The following is a 22651-nucleotide window of genomic DNA, read 5'->3' on the forward strand; positions in this document are numbered from 1 at the left end:
TGTGTTTCTGCTATTCATTTGCTTAGTAAGTACCTTGTCTCATAAATGCCAAAATAAAGCAACTCAGCCCCAGCCCAAATTACAACACATTTCAAGTCTACAGATCCAAAAGAAATATTTTATTCTGTTTTATTATAAAATTCAAGTTGAATCCTGTTACCTCCTTCCTGAAAGGATCAATTAAGGCAATAATTGAAGGGAACTTGTTGATCAGCTCCACATACAGGTCAACCATCTCAGCTGCGCTTTTGTAGGTTCCCATCATCACTTCATACTTTCCTTTACTCTGATAAGTATAAGGAAGATATTAAAGGATAAGTGATGAATTCTTCAAACATTAAAGATGTGATTCAAATTCATTTTCATTCATTTCATATAAAAGACTGCAAGCAGATTATTTCCAGGCCACATTCACCTGAGAAATCTATGCATTTTACTTTAAATATCTGTTAAATGTCAACCTGGGAAAATCAAGTCAGCATTCCTCTGGATGCCCCATAGATCTTTTCCCACTGACTTCAGATGAAGCCTTCTGCACAAAAAAACGAGTAAAGAGTAGGAGGGGAGTAATTTCTTAAGTTTTATAACATGATGCCAGATACTGCTTAGATAGATGGGCAATAACATAAATTCATAAACAGAATAGCAATACAGACCTGCCTACTCACTAGAACTACCATCGTTCAGCTCACAGTGAATGAATAGCTTGTTTACTGTGAATATCCTAAAATTTGAAAGCGGGGCTGAGCTTTTGAGATACTAACAACCAATATGAAATGTAAAGAGACTTACGTGAAGGCAAGCATGCAAGTTCTAGTAGTAACAATATTGTTTTGAAAGTGGAGTTCTAGTGCAACCCATTCATTTGAAGTCTAGAACACCTCCAAGTCATTAAGCATAGGAGTAAACAAAGCTGGAGGATCTACTGTAGTCTCTGCAAACACAGCACCCTTATGTCCAGTCCAAGTCTGTGTCCAGGGATGGCACCTGGGATATTTAGGTACTGGGAGGGAGGTGGAATGAACCAGAATGGCTCCTTGGTTTATTAATGCCTTCCTGTTGCTACTAATAGAATGGATTCCATTGGAATTAAGCAGGTTCCTAATAAGTCCATCATTGAAAAGATTCTATACTTCTTTTCACGTAAAATATAGCAGCAAGAACTCTCAGTTTCTATACTGCAAAACGTATGCAATCCTCTCTTGTCAGAGGGGAAATAATAATGATTTTGAACTAACACTGTAAGAATTATCTGATATCAAGCTAAAGCATCTTACTGAATATAAGCAATAAATATCCATTCTAGTTAACACTAGCAGTCAGTGTTTTCATAGTTCTTGGTATATGTTGCTGATGAAAACATGCAATTATTTTTCTTATTGGTATGCCTAGGAACCAATCATTATGTGAAGAATATGGAATTACATTAAATATTCCTTTATGTGCTTAGTTTCTTTAGGAAAGTAAAAACTTTTAGAAGTCAGCTGAAACTTAGGTTTCTTATATACTACTCAAGATTTCCTTTGAAGTTAAAAGAATCACAAATTAAAGTGGAATCGTATTTGGTCATGTGCCCTGAATTTGACATTAATTACTATTATTAATTATTCTCCAAAAACTTCAATAACTTGGAAATACTTTTATATTTAAAAAATGAGAGGGCCTCCCTGGTGGCGCAGTGGTTGAGAGTCCGCCTGCCGATGCAGGGGACGCGGGTTCGTGCCCTGGTCCGGGAGGATCCCACATGCCACGGAGCGGCTGGGCCCGTGAGCCATGGCCGCTGGGCCTGCGCATCCGGAGCCTGTGCTCCGCAATGGGAGAGGCCACAGCAGTGAGAGGCCCGCATACCACAAAAAAAAAAAAAAAAATGAGAGAGGGCAGACAGCAGATGCAAGAAGAACTACAATCCTGCAGCCTGTGAAACAAAAACCACATTCACAGAAAGATAGACAAGATGAAAAGGCAGAGGGCTATGTACCAGATGAAGGAACAAGATAAAACCCCAGAAAAAACAACAAAATGAAATGGAGATGGGCAACCTTCCAGAAAAAGAATTCAGAAAAATGATAGTGAAGTTGATCCTGGACCTCGGAAAAAGAATGGAGGCAAAGATCGAGAGGGTGCAAGAAATGTTTAACAAAGACCTAGAAGAATTAAAGGACAAACAGAGATGAACACTACAATAACTGAAATGAAAACTACACTAGCAGGAGTCAATAGCAGAATAACTGAGACAGAAGAATGGATAAGTGACCTGGAAGACAGAACGGTGGAATTCACTGCTTCGGAACAGAATAAAGAAAAAAGAATGAAAAGAAATGAAGACAGCCTAAGAGACCTCTGGGACAACATTAAATGCAACAACATTCACATTATAGGGGACCCAGAAGGAGAAGAGAGAGAAAGGACCCGAGAAAATATTTGAAGAGATTATAGTCGAAAACTTCCCTAACATGGGAAAGGAAATAGCCACCCAAGTCCAGGAAGCACAGAGAGTCCCAAGCAGGATAAACCCAAGGAGAAACATGCCAAGACACAGAGTAATCAAATTGGCAAAAATTAAAGACAAAAATTCTTGAAAGCAACAAGAGAAAAATGACAAATAACATACAAAGGAACTCCCATCAGGTTAACAGCTAACTAACTTCTCAGCAGAAACTCTACAAGCCAGAAGGGACTGGCATGACATGTTTAAAGTGATGAAAGGGAAGAACCTACAACCAAGATTACCCAGCAAGGATCTCATTCAGATTCAATGGAGACATCAAAAGCTTTACAGACAAGCAAAGGCTAAGAGACTTCAGCACCACCAAACCAGCTCTACAACAAATGCTAAAGGAACTTCTCTAAGTGGGAAACACAAGAGAAGAAAAGGACCTACAAAAACAAACCCATTACAATTAAGAAAATGGTAATAGGAACATACATATTGATAATTACCTTAAACATGAATGGATTAAATGCTCCAACCAAAAGACACAGGCTCACTGAATGGATACAAAAACAAGACCCAGGGCTTCCCTGTTGGCGCCGTGGTTGAGGGTCTGCCTGCCGATGAGGGGGACGCGGGTTCATGCCCCGGTCCGGGGGCATCCCACATGCCATGGAGCAGCTGGGCCCGTGAGCCATGGCCGCTGAGTCTGTGCGTCCAGAGCCTGTGCTCCACAATGGGAGAAGCCGCAACACTGAGAGGCCCGCGTACCACAAAAAAAAAAAAAAAAAGACCCATATATATGTTGTCTACAAGAGACCCACTTCAGACCTAGGGACACATACAGACTGAAAGTGAGGGGATGGAAAAAGATATTCCATGCAAATGGAAACCAAAAGAAAGCTGGAGTAGCAATACTCATATCAGATAAAATAGACTTTAAAATAAAGAATGTTACAAGAGACAAGGAAGGACACTACATAATGATCAAGGGATCAATCCAAGAAGAAGATATAACAATTATAAATATATATGCACCCAGCATAGGAGCACCACAATACATAAGGCAACTGCTAACAGCTATAAAAGAGGAAATTGACAGAAACACAATAATTGTGGGGGACTTTAACACGTCACTTACACCAATGGAAAGATCATCCAAACAGAAAATTAATAAGGAGACACAAGCTTTAAATGGCACAATAGACCAGATAGATTTCATTGATATTTTTAGGACATTCCATCCAAAAAAAGCAGATAACACTTTCTTCTCAAGTGCACACAGAACATTCTCCAGGATAGATCACATCTTGGGTCACAAATCAAGCCTCAGTAAATTTAAGAAAACTAAAATCATAGCAAGCATCTTTTCTGACCACAATGCTATGAGATTAGAAATCAGTTACAGGGAAAAAAATGTAAAAAACACAAACACATAGAGGCTAAACAGTATGTTACTAAATAACCAAGAGATCACTGAAGAAATCAAAGAGGAAATCAAAAAATACCTAGAGACAAATGACAACGAAAACACAATGATCCAAAACCTATGGGATGCAGCAAAAGCAGTTCTAAGAGGGAAGTTTATAGCAATACAAGCCTACCTCAAGAAAAAAGAAAAATCTAAAATAAACCATCTAACCTTACACCTAAAGGAACTAGAGAAAGAAGAACAAACAAAACCCAACGTTAGCAGAAGGAAAGAAATCATCAAGATCAGAGCAGAAATAAATGAAATAGAAACAAAGAAAACAATAGCAAAGATCAATAAAACTAAAAGCTGGTTCTTTAAGAAGATAAACAAATTGATAAATCATTAGCCAAGACTCATCAAGAAAAAAGAGGGAGGCTTCCCTGGTGGCGCAGTGGTTGAGCATCCGCCTGCCGATGCAGGGGACACGGGTTCGTGCCCCGGTCTGGGAAGATCCCACATGTCGCGGAGCGGCTGGGCCCATGAGCCATGGCTGCTGAGCCTGCGCGTCCGGAGCCTGTGCTCCACAACGAGAGAGGCCACAACAGTGAGAGGCCCACGTACGGCAAAAAAGAGGGAGAGGACTCAAATCAATAAAATTAGAAGTGAAAAAGAAGTTACAACAGACACCGCGGAAATACAAAGCATCCTAAAGACTACTACAAGCAACTCTATGCCAATAAAATGGACAACCTGGAAGAAATGGATGAATTCTTAGAAAGGTATAACATTCCAAGACTGAACCAGGAAGACATAGAAAATATGAACAGACCAATCACAAGTAATGAAATTGAAACTGTGATTAAAAATCTTCCAACAGGGCCTCCCTGGTGGCGCAGTGGTTAAGAGTCCGCCTGCCGATGCAGGGGATACGGGTTCGTGCCCCGGTCTGGGAGGATCCCATATGCCGCGGAGCGGCTGGGCCCGTGAGCCATGGCCGCTGGGCCTGCGCATCCGGAGCCTGTGCTCTGCAACGGGAGAGGCCACAACAGTGAGAGGCCCGCATACCGCAAAAAAAAAAAAAAAGAAAAAAAAAAAATCTTCCAACAAACAAAAGTCCAGGACCAGATGGCTTCACAGGTGAATTCTATCAAACATTTAGAGAAGAACTAACACCCATCCTTCTCAAACTCTTCCAAGAACTTGCAGAGGAAGGAACACTCCCAAACTCATTCTATGAGGCCACCATCACCCTGATACCAAAACTAGACAAAGATACTACAAAAAAAGAAAATGACAGATCAATATCACTGATGAATATAGATGCAAAAATCCTCAACAAAATACTAGCAAACAGAATCCAACAACACATTAAAAGGATCATACACCATGATCAAGTGGGATTTATCCCAGGGATGCAAGGATTCTTCAATATATGCAAATCAATCAGTGTGATACACCAGATTAACAAATTGAAGAATAAGAACCATATGATCATCTCAATAGATGCAGAAAAGCTTTTGACAAAATTCAACACCCATTTATGATAAAAACTCTAGAAAGTGGGCATAGAGGGAACCTACCTCAACATAATAAAGGCCATGTATGACAAACCCACAGCAAACATCATTCTCAATGGTGAAAAACTGAAAGCATTTCCTCTAAGATCAGGAACAAGACAAGGATGTCCACTCTCGCCACTGTTATTCAACATAGCTTTGGAAGTCCTAGCCACGGTAATCAGAGAAGAAAAAGAAATAAAAGGAATACAAATTGGAAAAGAAGAAGTAAAACTGTCACTGTTTGCAGATGACATGATACTATACATAGAGAATCCTAAAGAGGCCACCTGAAAACTACTAGAGCTAATCAATGAATTTGGTAAAGTTGCAGGATACAAAATTAATGCACAGAAATCTCTTACATTCTTATACACTGATGAAAAATCTGAAAGAGAAATTAAGGAAACACTCCCATTTTCCATTGCAACAAAAAGAATAAAATACCTAGGAATAAACCTTCCTAGGGAAACAAAAGACCTGTATGCAGAAAACTGTAAGACACTGATGAAAGAAATTAAAGATGATACAAACAAACAGAAGGAGAGATATACCATGTTCTTGGATTAGAAGAATCAATATTGTGAAAATGACTATACTACCCAAAGCAATCTACAGATTCAGTGCGATCCCTATCAAATTAACAATGTCATTTTTTATAGAACTAGAACAAAAAAAATCTTAAAATCTGTATGGAGACACAAAAGACCCTGAATAGCCAAAGCAGTCTTGAGGGAAAAAAAACAGCTGGAGGAATCAGACTCCCTGACTTCAGACTATATTACAAAGCTACAGTAATCAAGACAGCATGGTACTGGCACAAAAATAGAAATCGAGATCAATGGAACAGGATAGAAAGCCCAGAGATAAACCCACGCACCTATGGTCAACTAATCTATGACAAAGGAGGAAAGGATATACAATTGAGAAAAGACAGTCTCTTCAATAAGTGGTGCTGGGGAAACTGGACAGCTACATGTAAAAGAATGAAATTAGAATACTCCCTAACACCATACACAAAAATAAACTCAAAATGGATTAGAGACCTAAATGTAAGGCTGGACACTATAAAACTCTCAGAGGAAAACATAGGAAGAACACTCTTTGACATAAATCACAGCAAGATCTTCTTTGATCCCCCTCCTAGAGTAATGGAAATAAAAACAAAAATAAACAAATGGGACCTAATGACACTTAAAAATTTTGCAAAGCAAAGGAAGCTACAAACATGACAAAAAGACAACCCTAAGAATGGGAGAAAATATTTGCAAACAAATCAATAGACAAAGGATTAATCTCCAAAATATATAAACACCTCATGCAGCTCAATATTAAATAAAACAAACAACCCAATCCAAAAATGAGCAGAAGACCTAAATAGACATTTCTCCAAAGAAGACATACAGATGGCCAAGAAGCACATGAAAAGCTGCTCAACACCACTAATTATTAGAGAAATGCAAATCAAAACTACAATTAGGTATCACCTCACACCAGTTAGAATGGGCATCATCAGAAAATCTACAAGCAACAAATGCTGGAGAGGGTGTGGAGAAAAGGGAACCCTCTTGCACTGTTGGTGGGAATGTAAATTGGTACAGCCACTGTGGAGAACAGTATGGAGGTTCCTTAAGAAACTAAAAATAGAATTACCATATGACCCAGCAATCCCACTACTGGGCATATACCCAGAGAAAACCATAATTCAAAAAGATACATGCACCCCAATGTTCATTTCAGCACTATTTACAATAGCCAGGTCATGGAAGCAACCTAAATGCCCATCGACAGATGAATGGATAAAGAAGATGTGGAATATTACTCAGCCATAAAAAGCAACGAAATTGGGTCATTTGTAGAGATGTGGATGGACCTAGAGACTGTCATACAGAGTGAAGTAAGTCAGAAAGAGAAAAACAAATATCATACAATAACACATATATGTGGAATCTAGAAAAATGGTACAGATGAACCAGTTTGCAAGGCGGAAATAGAGACACAGATGTAGAGAACAAACGTATGGACACCAAGGGGGGAAAGTGGCGGGGTGGTGGTGGTGTGATGAATTAGGAGATGGGGATTGACATGTATACACTAATATGAACAAAATAGGTAACTGACAAGAAACTGCTGTATCAAAAAATAAATAAAATAAAATTCAAAAAAAAAAAGTGAATCACCAGCAGAAACTCAAAGAACCACATGTCTAGAAGGGCTTATGAAGTCATAGGTACAACTGACCCAGTTTTTATGCTTGACCAATTCTGCATTCACCAACCAAATTAATGTACTCTGCAGAACATAACAGTTTGTTAAATTATTTTTCAATAGTTCTCATGATTTCAATGTAAGCAATTCATTTTAGTCATTTTTATTATAGAATTTCTATATATAATTATTGTGACATTTCTGTTAATTTTTAAAGTTATATGGTTATGTTATTGTCTGGTCATTAGGTAACTTGCCTTTCTCAGCTCCAGTATATTTGGACCCCTCCCATGATACTAACTTAAAAAATAGGATTTCTTTGGAAATATGTACAAATAGGCTCTTCTTTTGAGTTCTAATTTAAAAACAATAAAAACGCAACACAAAGTAAATGTTCTGGAGTGGAAACTTACATAGTCCATAAGTTCATGTGCAGCACAGTTGATGGCCAGATGGAGATTCATTCCCATTTCTAGCCCCAGTTTCGCACAGATTCCTTGTATTAGGAGAAGTGGCTGCTCTATGGTGTCATAATTAATGGTTAAACAGCCAAGATGGGACATCTTGCCAGTGATCTGCTGCTTCAGGATCAAGAAAATCAGGCACGTAAATATAGCACATTAAGGTTCTTGGGGCTTCCAGTGGTTGGCACTTTGTAACCAGACACAGCTCTCCAAATACGAGGTCTACTGATTCTCGATTAATCCTGCCCCTAGTTCCCACTCATCTCTGCATATTTTCGGCCAGATGGTTGTCCTGCAGGATCTGGGAATAATTTTCTTACTCCCACGGTTTTCAAGTTTGACCTAGGAACACACTTTGCTCTCTTTAGTTGCCCATGTTATTATCTCTTATTGGCTCTATCATTGTACACGGGCTCACCTGAGCCATAACCACCAGGTTGGTGACTCTACAAGCTGTCCCTGTAAATGTCTGTCCTGCCTGTCCCTAACTGCCTTCTTCCTGCAAACCTGCTCTTTCCTATGTTCCATTTTCCTTTAGAAGACTATAACTGTTAAAACTTAAAATTTTAACTCTCCTTCAGGAAAGGTTTTATTTTAAAAGGGATTGAAGACTTCAGCTAAAAGGATGCAGCATTGAGGATGCATTGCAGTGGAGGAAGATTGGAGGACCCAAATGACCTCAGGGGAAAGCAGCCATATGCTTCGACTGCAAGGTCAGCCTTGACGTGCCTTCATCATAAATTGTCACTATTCAATTTTAACGTAAGTTGAAGCAGTATCACTAAGGGGTGTGTGTGTGTGTGTGTGTGTGTGTGTGTGTGTGTGTACCAGTCTCAAAAGCAAACATGAAAGTAGGTATAAATATCCCATTTTTACTGATGATAGTACTAGTTAATTATAAGAACCATCCAACAATGTCAGTGAGAGGAACCTTTTATTTGGCAAAGGAATAGTTGGGGAAACTTTTGTGTGTCAGTTAAGGAGTTTCATTACGGCGTCTTCAAAACTATGAAAGCATCACTTATTTGGTGCTTACTAAATGCCAGGTACCATTCTAAACACTTTACAAAAAGTAAATACATTTACTCCTTACATCAATCCCATGAAGCAGGTACCATTATTATCCCTATTTAAGAGAGAGTTGAGTAACTTGCAACAGATTTTAATCCAGGTAGTTGAGCTAGAGTCCATGCCTCTAATTCTGGTATGGCTGCCTCTCTAGAATCTATCATCTGTCCTGTTTCTAATGGTGGCGGGAAGGGGAAGTAGTGAAGCTGATCTCAGGAAGGGCTGATCTTGGTCTAACTTTCTCAGAATACATCAGACAACCTGCTGGAGTGAAGGGAACAGAGCTGAGATTTGCTACTTGTTCACCAGCCCCCGCCTCTCTTGCAAGGTCCAATTCTAGTGTACACACCTGTCAAGGATTTTACTTACTGCTGTATCTGTTCACACATTTCTCTTCTCTCTCCCAAGTTTAAGGGGGAACTTAATTTTTTAGCTCCACCAAGTCCTCTCCTTCCTTTACTAGTCCTTCTTGCTGATGACTTCAATGGACCCTGAAGTCCCTGACATCCAGGTAGTGGTTGCAGAGTTATCAGAGCAAATGTCACACATGTGAGCAACCCTCATCCATTTGCACTATCTTCGGGGTTCTTGTTCGTTGTTCTAACTATATTGCTGAAAGTCAGGCATATAATAGGTGTATCTATCAGAGTGCCCACAGTCACCAAAGTGATGGACTGATCAAGTCCAGCTGGTCTCCTGAGGCTCTGCAGCCCATTTTCACCAGGCTTGTTTGCCTGACCCTCCTGGCAAAATCTGAGCTCTGGCAATGGTTCACCTGAAATGGTGCTTCAGTGCTTTGGGGGGACCAGATGAAGGAATTGCTACCTTTTTGTGCCTTTTCTTTCTTTCTTTGGTAGTATTAAAATTAAAAGCCAAAACATCCTATATGCCTTTGAGCTAGTATTCAGAGAGACTCATCTTCCCCAGCACTTAACCTAGAGAGTTTCCCATGTAATCCTATTAGTCATAAGAGCCTCTCCAAGCCCTCTGAGATTTCACTTGGCCAGACAACTGCAAGCAGTGATGGCCTGGCAGCCTGTTGCCAGAGAGGCGGGGGCAGAATGATATTCCAGCTCGGGGGGTTGCCTGGTTTAGTCCCTTTGAAGCAGTATCACCGTGTAATTTCCATTTGTGTTAGGCCAGTCCTGGAGCAAAATGACTGGGAGAGGGAAAGGGGCAGGGAATATAGAAATGAACTGTCATACAGAAGCACAGTAACCAAATACATTTACTTACTTGACCTCTGTTGCCTCCATTATGAGCTTTTTTTGTCTCCGGTTTTGGAGGAGGGGACTGTGAGACAGAAGATAAAGACATATCACTCGGGATTTTCTGACACATCTGTGGCAGCAAGCAGAGCTTCAGGTCCTCTGGCCTGCCCACTGCTCTGGGGTTGAGCCAGTCACATTGCAAGTCACACACACACACACACACACACACAGAGGGATGATGCCAGCCACTCTTTAATTTCATAAACATCAAACTGTTTCTCAAAATTAGGCACATGTTCCCTTTAGTTCATCCTTACATTCTGCCTCCAATCACATGTATGAGGTATGGATATACATGTTCATGCATTTCTACTTATATAAGTAATTATCCACTCATCATGTCCTGACTCCTGCTGTGTGCAGGAACTCTTTTTTTACAGGAGGATGTTAAGTCCCCTCCTTGTCATTAAGGAATAACCACACTGTGGCATTTGCTTTTAAAGGCCCAACATATTGTTTTAAATATTCTCACAGTACAAACACCTTCTCTGGCAGGATGGGTTTGACTTTTGGAAGCAGCCCATGGTCATTAAATCTGGTGAATCTGGTGTGTGTGATGTCATCTGACATTAAAAGCAAAAATAATTACCAAATAGAAGCTTCCATAGTCTGGGGTATTGATGGCATGCTGTAACAAGGATTTAACCTGTTAAAGGATGCACTTTAATGCCCAGCATTCATTGGCTGTATAAGCTGGAGCATGTTTGTCAAGAATCAACATGGTTCACACACACACTCCAGTATATGCAAATACAGAAGTTATCCTGCTTCTTTTCACTATGGAGTCAGCTGAAGTTTCTATCCCTGGTAAAAATAACATAGGAAGCAAATTGATGTGCCAGGCAGGAGAGATACAGTGGTGAACGAGACGCACAGGCACTGCCTTGGGAGCCACGGTCTAGGGAGGCAGACACGTGCGATGCAGGTAACACCCAGGGAGGAAGGGAGTGTGATGTCGAGTGCAGAGCAAGGGGACATCCTTTGCTCTTGTAGAAGAGTCAGGCAAGGGGACTCAGAAGAAGCTGATACCTCAGGGGTATGTGGGACTGCTGAACCCTCTGGGCCCAGAGCTGAGCAAAGAGCAAAAAGCCTTAAAGCAGAGCTTTTCAGCCTTGGCACTCTTGATACTTTGTCTGGATAATCCTTTGCTATGGAGGGCTGCCTCATACATTGTAGGAATGTGTAGCAGCATCCCTGATCTCAGCTTTCTAGATGCCAGAAAAGCCCCACCCTCCAAGCTGGGACAACCCAGAACGTCTCTGGGCATCATCCCTTGGGCAAGATCACTCCCCATTAAGAACCACTGCCTTAATAGAACATATTGATACATTTTACTGTGTCAAAACTTGAAAAAAATTCCTATGACTGCATAAAATACAGTTAAAAGGTAGGCAACATGATGAGGAAAATATGTAAAACACGCAGAAAGGATTGAAGCCTTTACTGTAGAAAGAATTCCTAGGTATCAGTAAAAGATGAACACAAATAAAAAGGGCAAAGAAGTAAAGCAACCTGTAGAGTGATTTGTGCAGAATTTTATATGATTTTAAACACAAAACACACTATATATTTGTATGTGTGGTGTCTGTGTGTCTGTGTGTATAAATACAGAAGAAAGGCTAGAAGACCGCACTAAATTTTTAACAGTCATCTAGAGTCCCTCTAGAGATGGGACTGGAACTGAGGGTAGTAGTGGCTGTGGGGTCGAGGGAGGGGGAGTTAGTACCGGCGGGGAGGGGGGACTAGCTCTACCAGTGTTTGAATTTTCACAGGAACATTCAGGAGCTGCTTGTATAATTAAAAATCAATTGTATATTTAAAATTGTATAATTAAAAATCTGGAAGTCAGGATGATTGCAGAGAGCTCAGAGATCCTGAATTCCCTAATATTCTGAGCTGGACTTCTTCCACCTGCTCTGATAACCACCACCACTGTGTATTGTTCACTGCTGTGTCCGCTCCTGCTCTGAGCACATTGCATATATTCAGCTCGTTTACTCCTCACAAGGTATCACACCCATTTTATAGATGACAAGGCTGAGGCAGAGAGGTTATATAATTGGCACAAGGTCACACAGCTAGTAAGGGGCAAAGCAGAATACAAGGTCAGGGTTAACTTGTCCAAGTCTGAGTCTCTGCAGGCTGGTCACCCATAAAACAGTTGTCCTCCTGAAAAGCACCCCGGAAACTGGCTCCAGGCTGGTGCTTAAAGCAATTCTGATCAACTCTAGGGCTTGGGCCCCCACCACCCTCCCCCATCACATATTCTGTGGTGGCAAGATAGCACTGGAGCCAAAGTTCCTTTATGTCGTACTGAGATTATATCTCAGCCCCCATCCTGCTGGGGAAGGAGCTAGTGCTTCCTAATCATGTAGCTTAAAAGCCTCACACTAAATAAATATTGGGTCCTGGATTGGATCCTGGAACAGAGGAAGGACATTAGTGGGAAAACCAGTGAAATTCAAATAAAGTCTGGAGTTTAGTTATTAGTAATGTAGCATGTTGATTTCTTAGTTTTGACGAATACGCTATGGTAATGTATCCTGTTAACCTTGGGGAAACTGGGTGAGGAGTATTTGGGAACTCTCTAAACTATCTCTGCAACTTCTCTATAAATGCAGTATTATTCTAAAATAAAAGACAAGGATTGGGTCCCTCAGCCCTGCCACATCATTGTGCATTACCCCAGTTAGAATATGATGGAACAACCCGCTGACTCATACAGCTGCCCCTCATACTGCCTCTGTGACTTTCCCCCTCAAGGGCTGCTCAGCCAAGGGTGCTTGTTTGCCCAACACCAGGATTCTAAGTAGGCACAAGTGATTGTGCCTTAACCATTATACCAAACTGCCTCTCACTAATCCTAGGGGCCAGATCCTTTCTTTCTTTGCAAATCCAAAGGGATGATCTTAGCGTAGGGCCAGCTGCCTCAGAAATCAAAACAAGATTGTTAAGTTCCATTAGCAACTGGACCCATAGCCAATGAGGGAATGTATAAGCTTGGCTCATATGCGAAACCCAAAGAAAATTAATGTTTTCATATCTGTAACAACAATATTGATTTTGTTGCATAATGAACTATAATTTGGTTACTAGAAGGTATATAAGCATCAGTTATTAGATACCATAGATTCTCTTTACATACCATTTCAATTGTTTTGTTAATGTGTTTCTGAATTTCCAGAAGCATGTCCACACCCTGTAAGTAGAATAACCATGATCTTTCACAACTGCAGTCTAGAATTTTAAACATAAAAACGTATACCACACATGGCTATTTCTAACTCAGAAAACCTGTAGGGTCCCTGATAATGCATCCTGGTTAGTGAATTACATATGGCCTACACAATCAGAAGATTAAATGTTAATCTTCAACCCTCAATTTTTATTTGGTTGAAAATGAATGAGAGGTTTTTCTTCTTCATTATCCTCTCTTCATTGTTCAAAACTGATTGGTTGGATCAAGTTAACTTCATTCTCTTTCATGGTCTCCTGACCAACCTTCTTGCAATACATGTCACAGGTCATCAAGGGATTCTGTGTGATAGTGTTTGAATTAGTATAAATCCACTGTCACTTAGAAAGTAGAAAAATGTATTCTGATGATGGTGGGATCTGCATATGGAGACAGATGAAGAATGGCATGCCAAATGCTCTGGTACCCAAATAGCAGATATTAACTGAAGGAAAGATCCTGGCACCAGGATCTGAACATGATCTGACAGATGGTGAGCCAGATATAAATCCTAGTCTTCCAAAATTGATAGAAGTGGGTAATGACTATTCTCCTTAAAAAAGAATTCTTTATCATAAACAAATTATCTTGAGATTTAAAAAAATGATTGTCACTAGCTTAGATAAAATATCAGTCAATATACTACCGGAGGGGATGGAGCTTCCTGTACTTTTCCTGTAAACATCCACTACAGGACACGAATGTTTAGTTCTCCCGAATGCCTAATTGGTAGAATAATTCATGAAGATTTAAAAAGGCATACTGACCCATTCATGCTGCTGAAGAACAATGAGACACTAACAAACCTCTGAGTAGTAAAGACGCCACTTAGGATTCCTTCATTCCATATTCCGTAAACATGCACTAAACCTCTCTTACGTGCCAGGCAATCTGCTAGGCCCTGCAGTTCCTACTTAACAGAAGGGCTGCTATGAAAGTGCCACCTTCCTCTTGTTGCAGCCACAGTGCATAGACTAGTAAATTAAAAAATCTCAGTTGCCCCAGAGAATATCCTTCCAGCACTATCAAGGCGTGCAAAGTCACTCGCCCGTGGCTTGTCTGTGAACCACTAGCCTGAGTCACTGTTGTGATGAGCTGGAGATCCAAGGTGGTCTAAATTTGGTTCTCTTTCGTTTGAGGTCTTGTTTTCATCCCACTTCCCTAATTTCCTAAATTTTTTTTCTCATTTTATATTTAATTCCTTTTCCCTTGGTGTCATAAGCCTTAGGAACATACACTAAAAACTCATTGATGATGAAGGCTTTTTTTGTTTGTTTTTTTTTTTAAGAAAAGGTAGTTTGAGATAATGTAAGGTACTTGTTTAGCTGTTAATCCAGGACGGGGTACACAAATCACTTCTTTCATTAAATTCAGCTTGCCAGGTGATGACTTCCCACAGCTGACCAGAGATACCATCAGGAGAGGTATAGTTAGCTTTGCTGGCTGATCCTGAAAAAGGGGGAAAGCAAGGGGAAATGAGAAACATCGTTCATTATCTTGAGATACTCATGGGTCCTTGTAAAGGAATGTAATGGGTACTAACCTGGTGGTGCTTCAGCAGTGCAATATTTAAGTATAGAGGATTATTGCCCAGCACGGCACTGGTTTTGGCAACAGCCAGTGACACAGCTCCTATGGCCATGCTGCCACAGAGTATGGGTTCAACAGGTTCTGGGGGTATCATTGGTTTTTTTGTAAGAGTATCCTTCCTCCCTGAAGAAAAAAATATTGATAAAAGATTGCTTTCTAGAAAGTTTGACTATGATAAAACTATATATCTTTTTAATGCTTTACTTATAGCTGTGAAGGCCCAGCATAAAGAAGGGTTGAAAGCTGAGGCTGGCAAGAAAATATTCACCACTTCGACCCCTGAGAAGTTTCCGTCTGATGTCACTTACTACTCCCTAATGCTCAAATAATCCTTAGCCATGGATTTTGCCTAAGAAATTTTAGAACATTCAGTATTAAATCCTTCAACAGTCATGTGGGGCAGATATTGTTATCTCACCTAAACGGGGGCTTAGGTTCAAAGACTTGCCCAATACCCAACAGAAAGTGAATAGGGGGAGGATTTGGACGGTCTTTGAATTCCAAACCCTTTGTTTTCCTACGTTCCACCACTGCTCTTGCATACCCAGCTTCCTGTTGAATATCTCATGTGAATATCTAACTACTTATCTTGCTTGCCCACCCCAAACGGATGCCCTTTTCTATGAGGGCTTCCTTCCAGATCTAACCATCCACCCGGAATCCTCACCCATCTTTCACTCTCACATATTCTCAGCCACCCCGTCTGATCAGGTACCACAATGTCCATAATAAATCTCTAGTTTTCCTCCTGTCCTCTCCTTCCCCACAGCTACTGACCTGAGTCAGGTAGGTAAGACAAGTGGAATAAGATGTGTGAACACCCAGCGCATATTAAATGTGTAGCAAATTACTGTCCCCTCCTACTTCTTCCCTTCTTACGTTCCGAGTTCTATCCGTCAAAAGAAACCACCAAATGAACACCTATTGGCAGTCTCTACCTATGATTCAGTAGTGGTCATCCCCACCCTTCAGGAGAAGATTGGTCTAACAGGATTCTTCTGCCTTGGGCAACTCTCCTCCCCTCTCTGGGCCTCAGTATCTAAATCTATGAAATAAGACACCTTGGCTTCACGATCCCTTTGGTCCCTGCTTCTTGCGCTTTCTTATTTAATGGAACCCACACTTATCTGGTGTTTAGTTTGCTTCCGGCATTGTGCTAGGGGCTGGCAGTGCTAAATTGAATGAGGCATGACTCATGTCCTCCGGGAGCATGTTGTAGTTGGACAGACACACAAATCACTGTTACAACAGCTCTAGCAGCAGCTCCAGAATTAACATACTGGAGGAGCTGAGGTTAGCCATATGTTGGAAGGCATGGAACAAAGGGCCACGATAACTTTAAGATTATTTGTCTTAAAATAGCAAGGTCTTCCAAAGATAAGTTTCATTAATGTATTAGCTATGACTGAGGAAATGTTGGTTATCCATATCAAAGGGTATCATTCATCTTTAAAATATGGAGTGGCTTTCTGAGGAGCTAATGGGAATTTTGAGGAGCGGTTAAAGGTCTCCGTGCCACCCTCCCCTTCCCTGCCTTGGGCATTGCCACTATTCAGTGCACTCTGTTTACTAAGTGTTCATCTCTGGGTAAGAAATATTTTTATCTTACAAATAAAAATGGAGGGTGGGGGAAAACCGTGCCCACCTCACACAGTAGCTTTAAGCAAGGAAGTGGCGTGAAGGGTGGATGGTACCTGGTGGGACTCCAACCTAGGTCTGCAGCAGAGAGACTTGAACTTGGAAAGGCAGTCCAAGTTTCAGCCTTTCTTCCTCCACATTTGTTACTAATGGTTCTGCAGGATGATAAGCCACCGACCTTGCTTTTGTCCTTTTTTTTTGGCTGGAGGTGGAGGAGGCAGCGGTGGTGTTAGAGGTGAAGGTGTAGGCACTGTGGAGTCTTCCAGGCTCTTTTCCAATCCTTTTCCCTCCTTATCTTCTTGTACTTTACTTTCAAAGAATGTCCTTAATGGTAAGAAAGTATAACTTTACAATGAGATATTGAGAAATATCACTCGTAATTCTGGTCATGTTTTAGTGCTGACCCCAAAATGTTTCAGTAGTTAACTCTGCTTTTTAAGCTACCTAAGAACAAATCAGCTTCAATTTCCAAGGCTAAAAAAATGATGCTGTTATAAAACTATGTTCAAGAACTGAAAATCATTTGGGCCTGGAAATAAATGTTTAAAGACTTTAGGTGCTCATTTTTAAAATTATCTGAGCCCTGTTTGTTATTTTTTAAAGTAAAATTTGAAGATATAGTTTGATTAAGGGCTATTGGATTTTCTTTTTGAATAAATGACGATCAGACTAAAAATGAGGCAAGAATAGACAGTAAAATATATAGCACTATGTGCAGGACTTCCTTTTCTTTCTTGCTTTTCTCTTTTTTTTTTTTTTTTTTTTTTTTTTTTTTGAGGTGGGTGCTTAAAATGAACAGTTAAGAAAACTGTTGGGAAATCCAGCTTAGGTGCATCTACATAAAATATCAGCTCCCCGGAATAAAAAGAGGCTAAAAGCTTCCACAGACATAACAATAATAACAAGCCAGGAAAAAAAAAAAAAAAGATATGGGAATCAGATTTGCACCAGATGCCAATGGGGCAGTGCCTTTAAAGTACTGAGAGAAATCGATTTCAAATGAGAATTCTATACTCAGCTAAACTGTAAACCACAAAGGGAAAGTACTGACATTTCCACACATGTAAGAACTCAAAAAATTTACATCCCAAATACCCTTTTCTCATCCTTACTTTTAAAGGTTGGAATCCAGTAATTTAAGAAAGAGGACAGTATGGGATCCAGGAAACAGGAGAACAATGAAGGGATGTCTTATGGCATCTCTTTAGTAGGCCTAAAGAGGAACCAGTCAAGATGGGAGATTTGGGAGGGAAAACTCCAGGAAAAAAGGAATGTAACAGAATAGAAAGTATGACTGAGAGCTTGGGAAAAAATAAGGATGTGTTAATAGCAAATAACACCCTGGAAAAATGGTACAGATGAACCGGTTTGCAGGGCAGAAATAGAGACACAGATGTAGAGAACAAATGTATGGACACCAAGGGGGGAAAGTAGCGGGGGCGGGTGGTGTGATGAATTGGGAGATAGGGATTAACACGTATACACTAATATGTATAAAACAGATAACTAATAAGAACCGGCTATGTAAAAAATAAATAAAATTTAAAAATTAAAAAAAAAAGATTGCCTAAAAAAAAAAAAAGCAAATAACACACACACACACAAAGGACTAAGTGGAATAGCATTCAAAAACTGTAAGGCAGGGCCTCCCTGGTGGCGCAAGTGGTTGAGAGTCCGCCTGCCGATGCAGGGGATACGGGTTCGTGCCCCGGTCTGGGAGGATCCCATATGCCGCGGAGCGGCTGGGCCCGTGAGCCATGGCCGCTGAGCCTGCGCGTCCGGAGCCTGCGCGTCCGGAGCCTGTGCTCCGCAACGGGGGAGGCCACAACAGTGAGAGGCCCGCATACCGAAAAAAAAAAAAAAAAAAAACTGTAAGGCAACCAAAAACGATTCAAACACGTTTTTTATAAGGTCATGATCCAACTCTGAGGCAAACTAAAATGTGAAGTTATGCACAATTAAGCAAGTGTTGAAGCTTAGAGAAAGAGAATCCAGTTGACCTTCTTTGACCAAGAGGGTTGTGGCGTTGGACCCACACAAAAGGAAAAGTAATACTAACCCACACTTGGTTAGGCATTGAACAGTGCTCACGTAGCCCTAGTAAACAGTTCCTTGGTTTTCACATTTTAGAGTCAACCTATGGGCAAAACCTGGAAGACTTGGTTGTGTCTGGAGGTCAGAACATAAGCATCACCCACTGGGCTATATAAAAGGATAAGAGAGGCTCATGGACCAGGGGGGCATGTGAGGAGGTGGGGAGGGGGAAAGGAGGACGTCTGGATTCTTAATCCTTTTCCTGAGAAACTTTTCACTGAATCCTAGGAAAGCTCTATGCATAAAAGAGGCCAAAAGGCCTTATGTAGCCTTACAAAGTAAAATTTTAATAACAGGGTTTTCAGAAGAAAAACAACATTTTATGCTAAATTTTGCTGCTTTAGCATATGCTTCTTAATTGACTTCCCGACTGTACCCTATAGATATGACAGACCCATTTCATTGGCAGGTGAAATGGAAAGAAAAGAGGTACATAGTTATACTGGACACTTATATTTCAAAGTGCGAAATTTACCTGAGCACCTGATCCACCTCAGCCTGGTTGGAAGGAGCTAAGCCCTGAAGCTCCTTGGTGATGGTTTCGTTGACCCACCGCACCGCAGTGCTGACGGCATCTGACCTTTCTAATTCCTCTGCTTCAACCAGCTCCGGTAGAGCGTTTTCATGGACTTTGAAGGGAGTTGAGATCACCACAGAACATATATTCTGAAAACAACACAAACATGTTCTACATTCTCCCTACCTTTCACGGGAAATAGGAAATTGAATGCATCCAGCTTTTAAGGTACATGATATTTTATCACCAATTTCAAAGAGAAAATGAGAATCTATAATTTTCTTTGAGATATTTTTATAGCTATTGAAACACGATGGAACCCAACTTGAAGGAATGTTTAAAATTATTACCTTGTTAAAATACCCTTCTAAAAACCCTACATTGAACTTTATTTTTATCACTACCTCTCTAAAAAATAGCTAAAAGGAGACAAATTTAATCATAATTATTTTCATTTATGAAAATGAATTTTTCTTTATGTAGATCGGTCTATATATCTATAAATCTCTATATAAATACATGAAACTATAACCCTATCTGCAGATTTAGAGAACTCATGACATTAATAATGTCAGAGTTTTTTAAACTATTTTTGCCCCATTTCCTTTCTCCATCTTGGATCATCTTCAGGTTAGCAAGTCATGTCTGTACCAGTAGTACACATAACCTAATAAACCATCATGGAAGATTGTATGATTCATGCTTTGTTTTCCTAATTACCTACATATAGTGTGTGTACTTCGCACACACTGAATTTCAAAACGTTAATTTTCCATAATTTAGACAATACATGCTAATAAATGCAGTGGAGCCAGGACATAGTGAAGAACACATTTAAGCTGCCTCCTACCTTGGGAAAATTTTGAACGGTGCAGAATATTTCCACTTGTAGTGTTGGAAGCCCCAGTCCATCCAGCACATTTTTCCCCACGACTTTGCATATGGTGGGAGGCTTTGCAAGTTTAGAAAAGCAGTTTGCCTTCAACACACACACAAAAAACACAAAAATCACAATACCACATCTAATTTATCTTTAAAAGGTCATTCACATTTACTCTAGTTTCTACTAAACCTCTCCTTGAATGCCCTCCTCGTTCTGGGATTAGTCTAGCAGCTCTGCGGGAACGTTCAGAGATTTGGATTTAGCCTCTGGTACGTGGGGCAGTTTGCTTTTTGAACTCTCAACAGAAACTCGCAAACATGTCTTTATTTAAAGGTCTCGGGTCACTCTTTAGTGGGCCCTAACCTATCCTTCTGTCCAAGATACCGAAGTCAATTGGTCTCTAGAATACTGTGATGCATTCAAACCTAAAAAAACCTTAAGTGGGTCTATTTTCATTCCTCCCAACCAGGCACCAGATATTTTAATGGTGAAGACTTATGCAGAGGCTGTATTTCACTTACCATCAGATCATGCGTAGAACTACATGGTTAGAGAGGATTGTTGGAACCTTAGTAACAGCAGTTTCATTGATGTGGAAGAGCAGAAGTCGTTTGGAAGTGATCCAAGAAAGAGACGGAAGAAAGAGAATGAAGCTGAGGGAGAAAGTCCACTCAAGGAGCCTGAGTAAAAAGATTCAGTACGGTGTCCCGACGCAGAGGGGCGCAAGCTGGGAGAGAAGGAAGAGGGGCGAGTGAAGGCCCACCCTCCTCACCCCCTTTATCACCAGACAGTATTCGCTCTTCATTTTCATTTAGCAGACCAGGCCTCTTACCTTTCACTTCAAAATCCAGTGACCTCAACCTACATAACAGGTCGTTAATGCCCATCAGCAGTGTGCCAGCACCAAGGTGATGGCCAGGAGAACTAAAGCAAAAGCCAACTTTCAAGCTATCCGTGCGTTTGAAGGATGATGGTTTGTATATGACAGAGTAAGTACCTAAATGAAGTTAGATAGAATCGGGAGAAAAACACGATCTAGCTTATACTTTGTGAGTTCAATTCAACAAGCAGTGAGCACCTACAATGTACCACATGCTGTGTTAGGAGGAGAATGGAACAAACTTTTAAAAAATGCTTAGGAGCTACCTTGAAGGAGTGACTTTGTCTTGTTTATCACGGTATCACATAGCACAATGCCTGGCATATTTAGGATTCCATACATTAAATCTTGTATACATTCATAAATGTCAGACACAAACCTTGGGCACATTTGTATACACGACGTCATTAAATTCTCAAACTCTCAATTATAAGTTTTATGCAATAGTAATATTGTTGTTGCCCACAGGCATCTTTCCCGTCCCTGAATTCCTCTAATATGTAAGAGAAGCATAGAAGAAATGGCATTTGAGCTGGACACTGGAGGTTGTGTAGTAGTTCAACAGGCAGACAAGAGGGAGAAACTGAGGGCAGGTACTTCAGGTAGAGGGAATAGGATAAGTGAAGGGGAGGGAATTGGGGAAACTTCACGCTGTAGGGGGAAGTCAGTGCGCCTGTGCGGAGGAGTGGTGGGGGAGGGGCAGGGGAGTTGAGCCTGTTACCGAGGTAGCCAGGCGAGCACTGTGAGTCACACACTGGAACGTGTTTGATCTTACTCAGCATGCAAGGGGGAACCACAGGAAGCTTCTGAGCAAAAGAATGATGGTCAGGTTTGGGATTAGGAACGTTGCTCTGGCAGCACTGTTGGGGATGGCCTTGATAGAGGGGGAGACTAGGTGAGAATAAGGAAGGCCAAAACCGGGGCAGTGACTGGGAAGATGAAAAGGAGGTTGCCTTTATGCCAATCCAATTCCTGAACACCCTTCAAAGCCCAAGCCAAAACTCTCAGATGCTACAGCCCACAGGCATCTTCCCCACCCCTGAATTCCTATAACAGGCACACAGTGATCTATTCCTCAGTCTAGCACTCAATCCTATATTACCCTATCTATTACTCCAGTTATCTTATGTATCGGTGGCTTTTGTCCCTAACTGAAGTATAAAACTCCCAGAGAGCTGTGCAAACCAAAGACCTGGCTACCTAATAGGCTGGGAAGAGCATTACACTGGGGACAAGAGTCCAAGTTTCCAGTCTTACCTTTTGCACTAAGTAGCAGTGAGACAAGGGCTTGGTGTCTTTGTAAAATGAGGAAGTCGTTAACTTTCAAGAATTCCTCTAGCAAGAGACAGTGGAAAGATAATGGAATTGGGAGTTGCATTCACTCCTTCATCCCACAAATAGT

At 40.8% G+C, this 22651-nt stretch overlaps 1 protein-coding gene across 4 annotated transcripts in view; it reads right to left on the bottom strand.

The window, feature by feature from the left end:
- ENO4 (enolase 4) overlaps positions 1-22651 on the bottom strand; it is a 30070-nt gene that overhangs the window by 5989 nt on the left and 1430 nt on the right. The window contains exons 1-10 of one of the 4 annotated variants that reach the window (XM_060099173.1): positions 20891-20958; positions 20337-20465; positions 19445-19635; positions 17054-17199; positions 15191-15360; positions 14965-15096; positions 13558-13611; positions 10378-10434; positions 8023-8190; positions 161-286 (exon numbers count right to left, since the gene is read on the bottom strand). In XM_060099173.1, coding sequence (XP_059955156.1) covers positions 161-286; positions 8023-8190; positions 10378-10434; positions 13558-13611; positions 14965-15096; positions 15191-15360; positions 17054-17199; positions 19445-19635; positions 20337-20465; positions 20891-20893 — 1176 coding nt within the window. In that variant the 5' untranslated portion in view covers positions 20894-20958. Of the gene's footprint in view, positions 1-160; positions 287-8022; positions 8191-10377; positions 10435-13557; positions 13612-14964; positions 15097-15190; positions 15361-17053; positions 17200-19444; positions 19636-20336; positions 20466-20890; positions 20959-22651 lie in introns of those variants that run through there. The other 3 variants (XM_060099163.1, XM_060099153.1, XM_060099181.1) reach the window with 3 other exon arrangements.

Source organism: Mesoplodon densirostris, chromosome 1 (assembly GCF_025265405.1).
Source record: "Mesoplodon densirostris isolate mMesDen1 chromosome 1, mMesDen1 primary haplotype, whole genome shotgun sequence".
Lineage (NCBI taxonomy): Eukaryota > Metazoa > Chordata > Mammalia > Artiodactyla > Ziphiidae > Mesoplodon > Mesoplodon densirostris.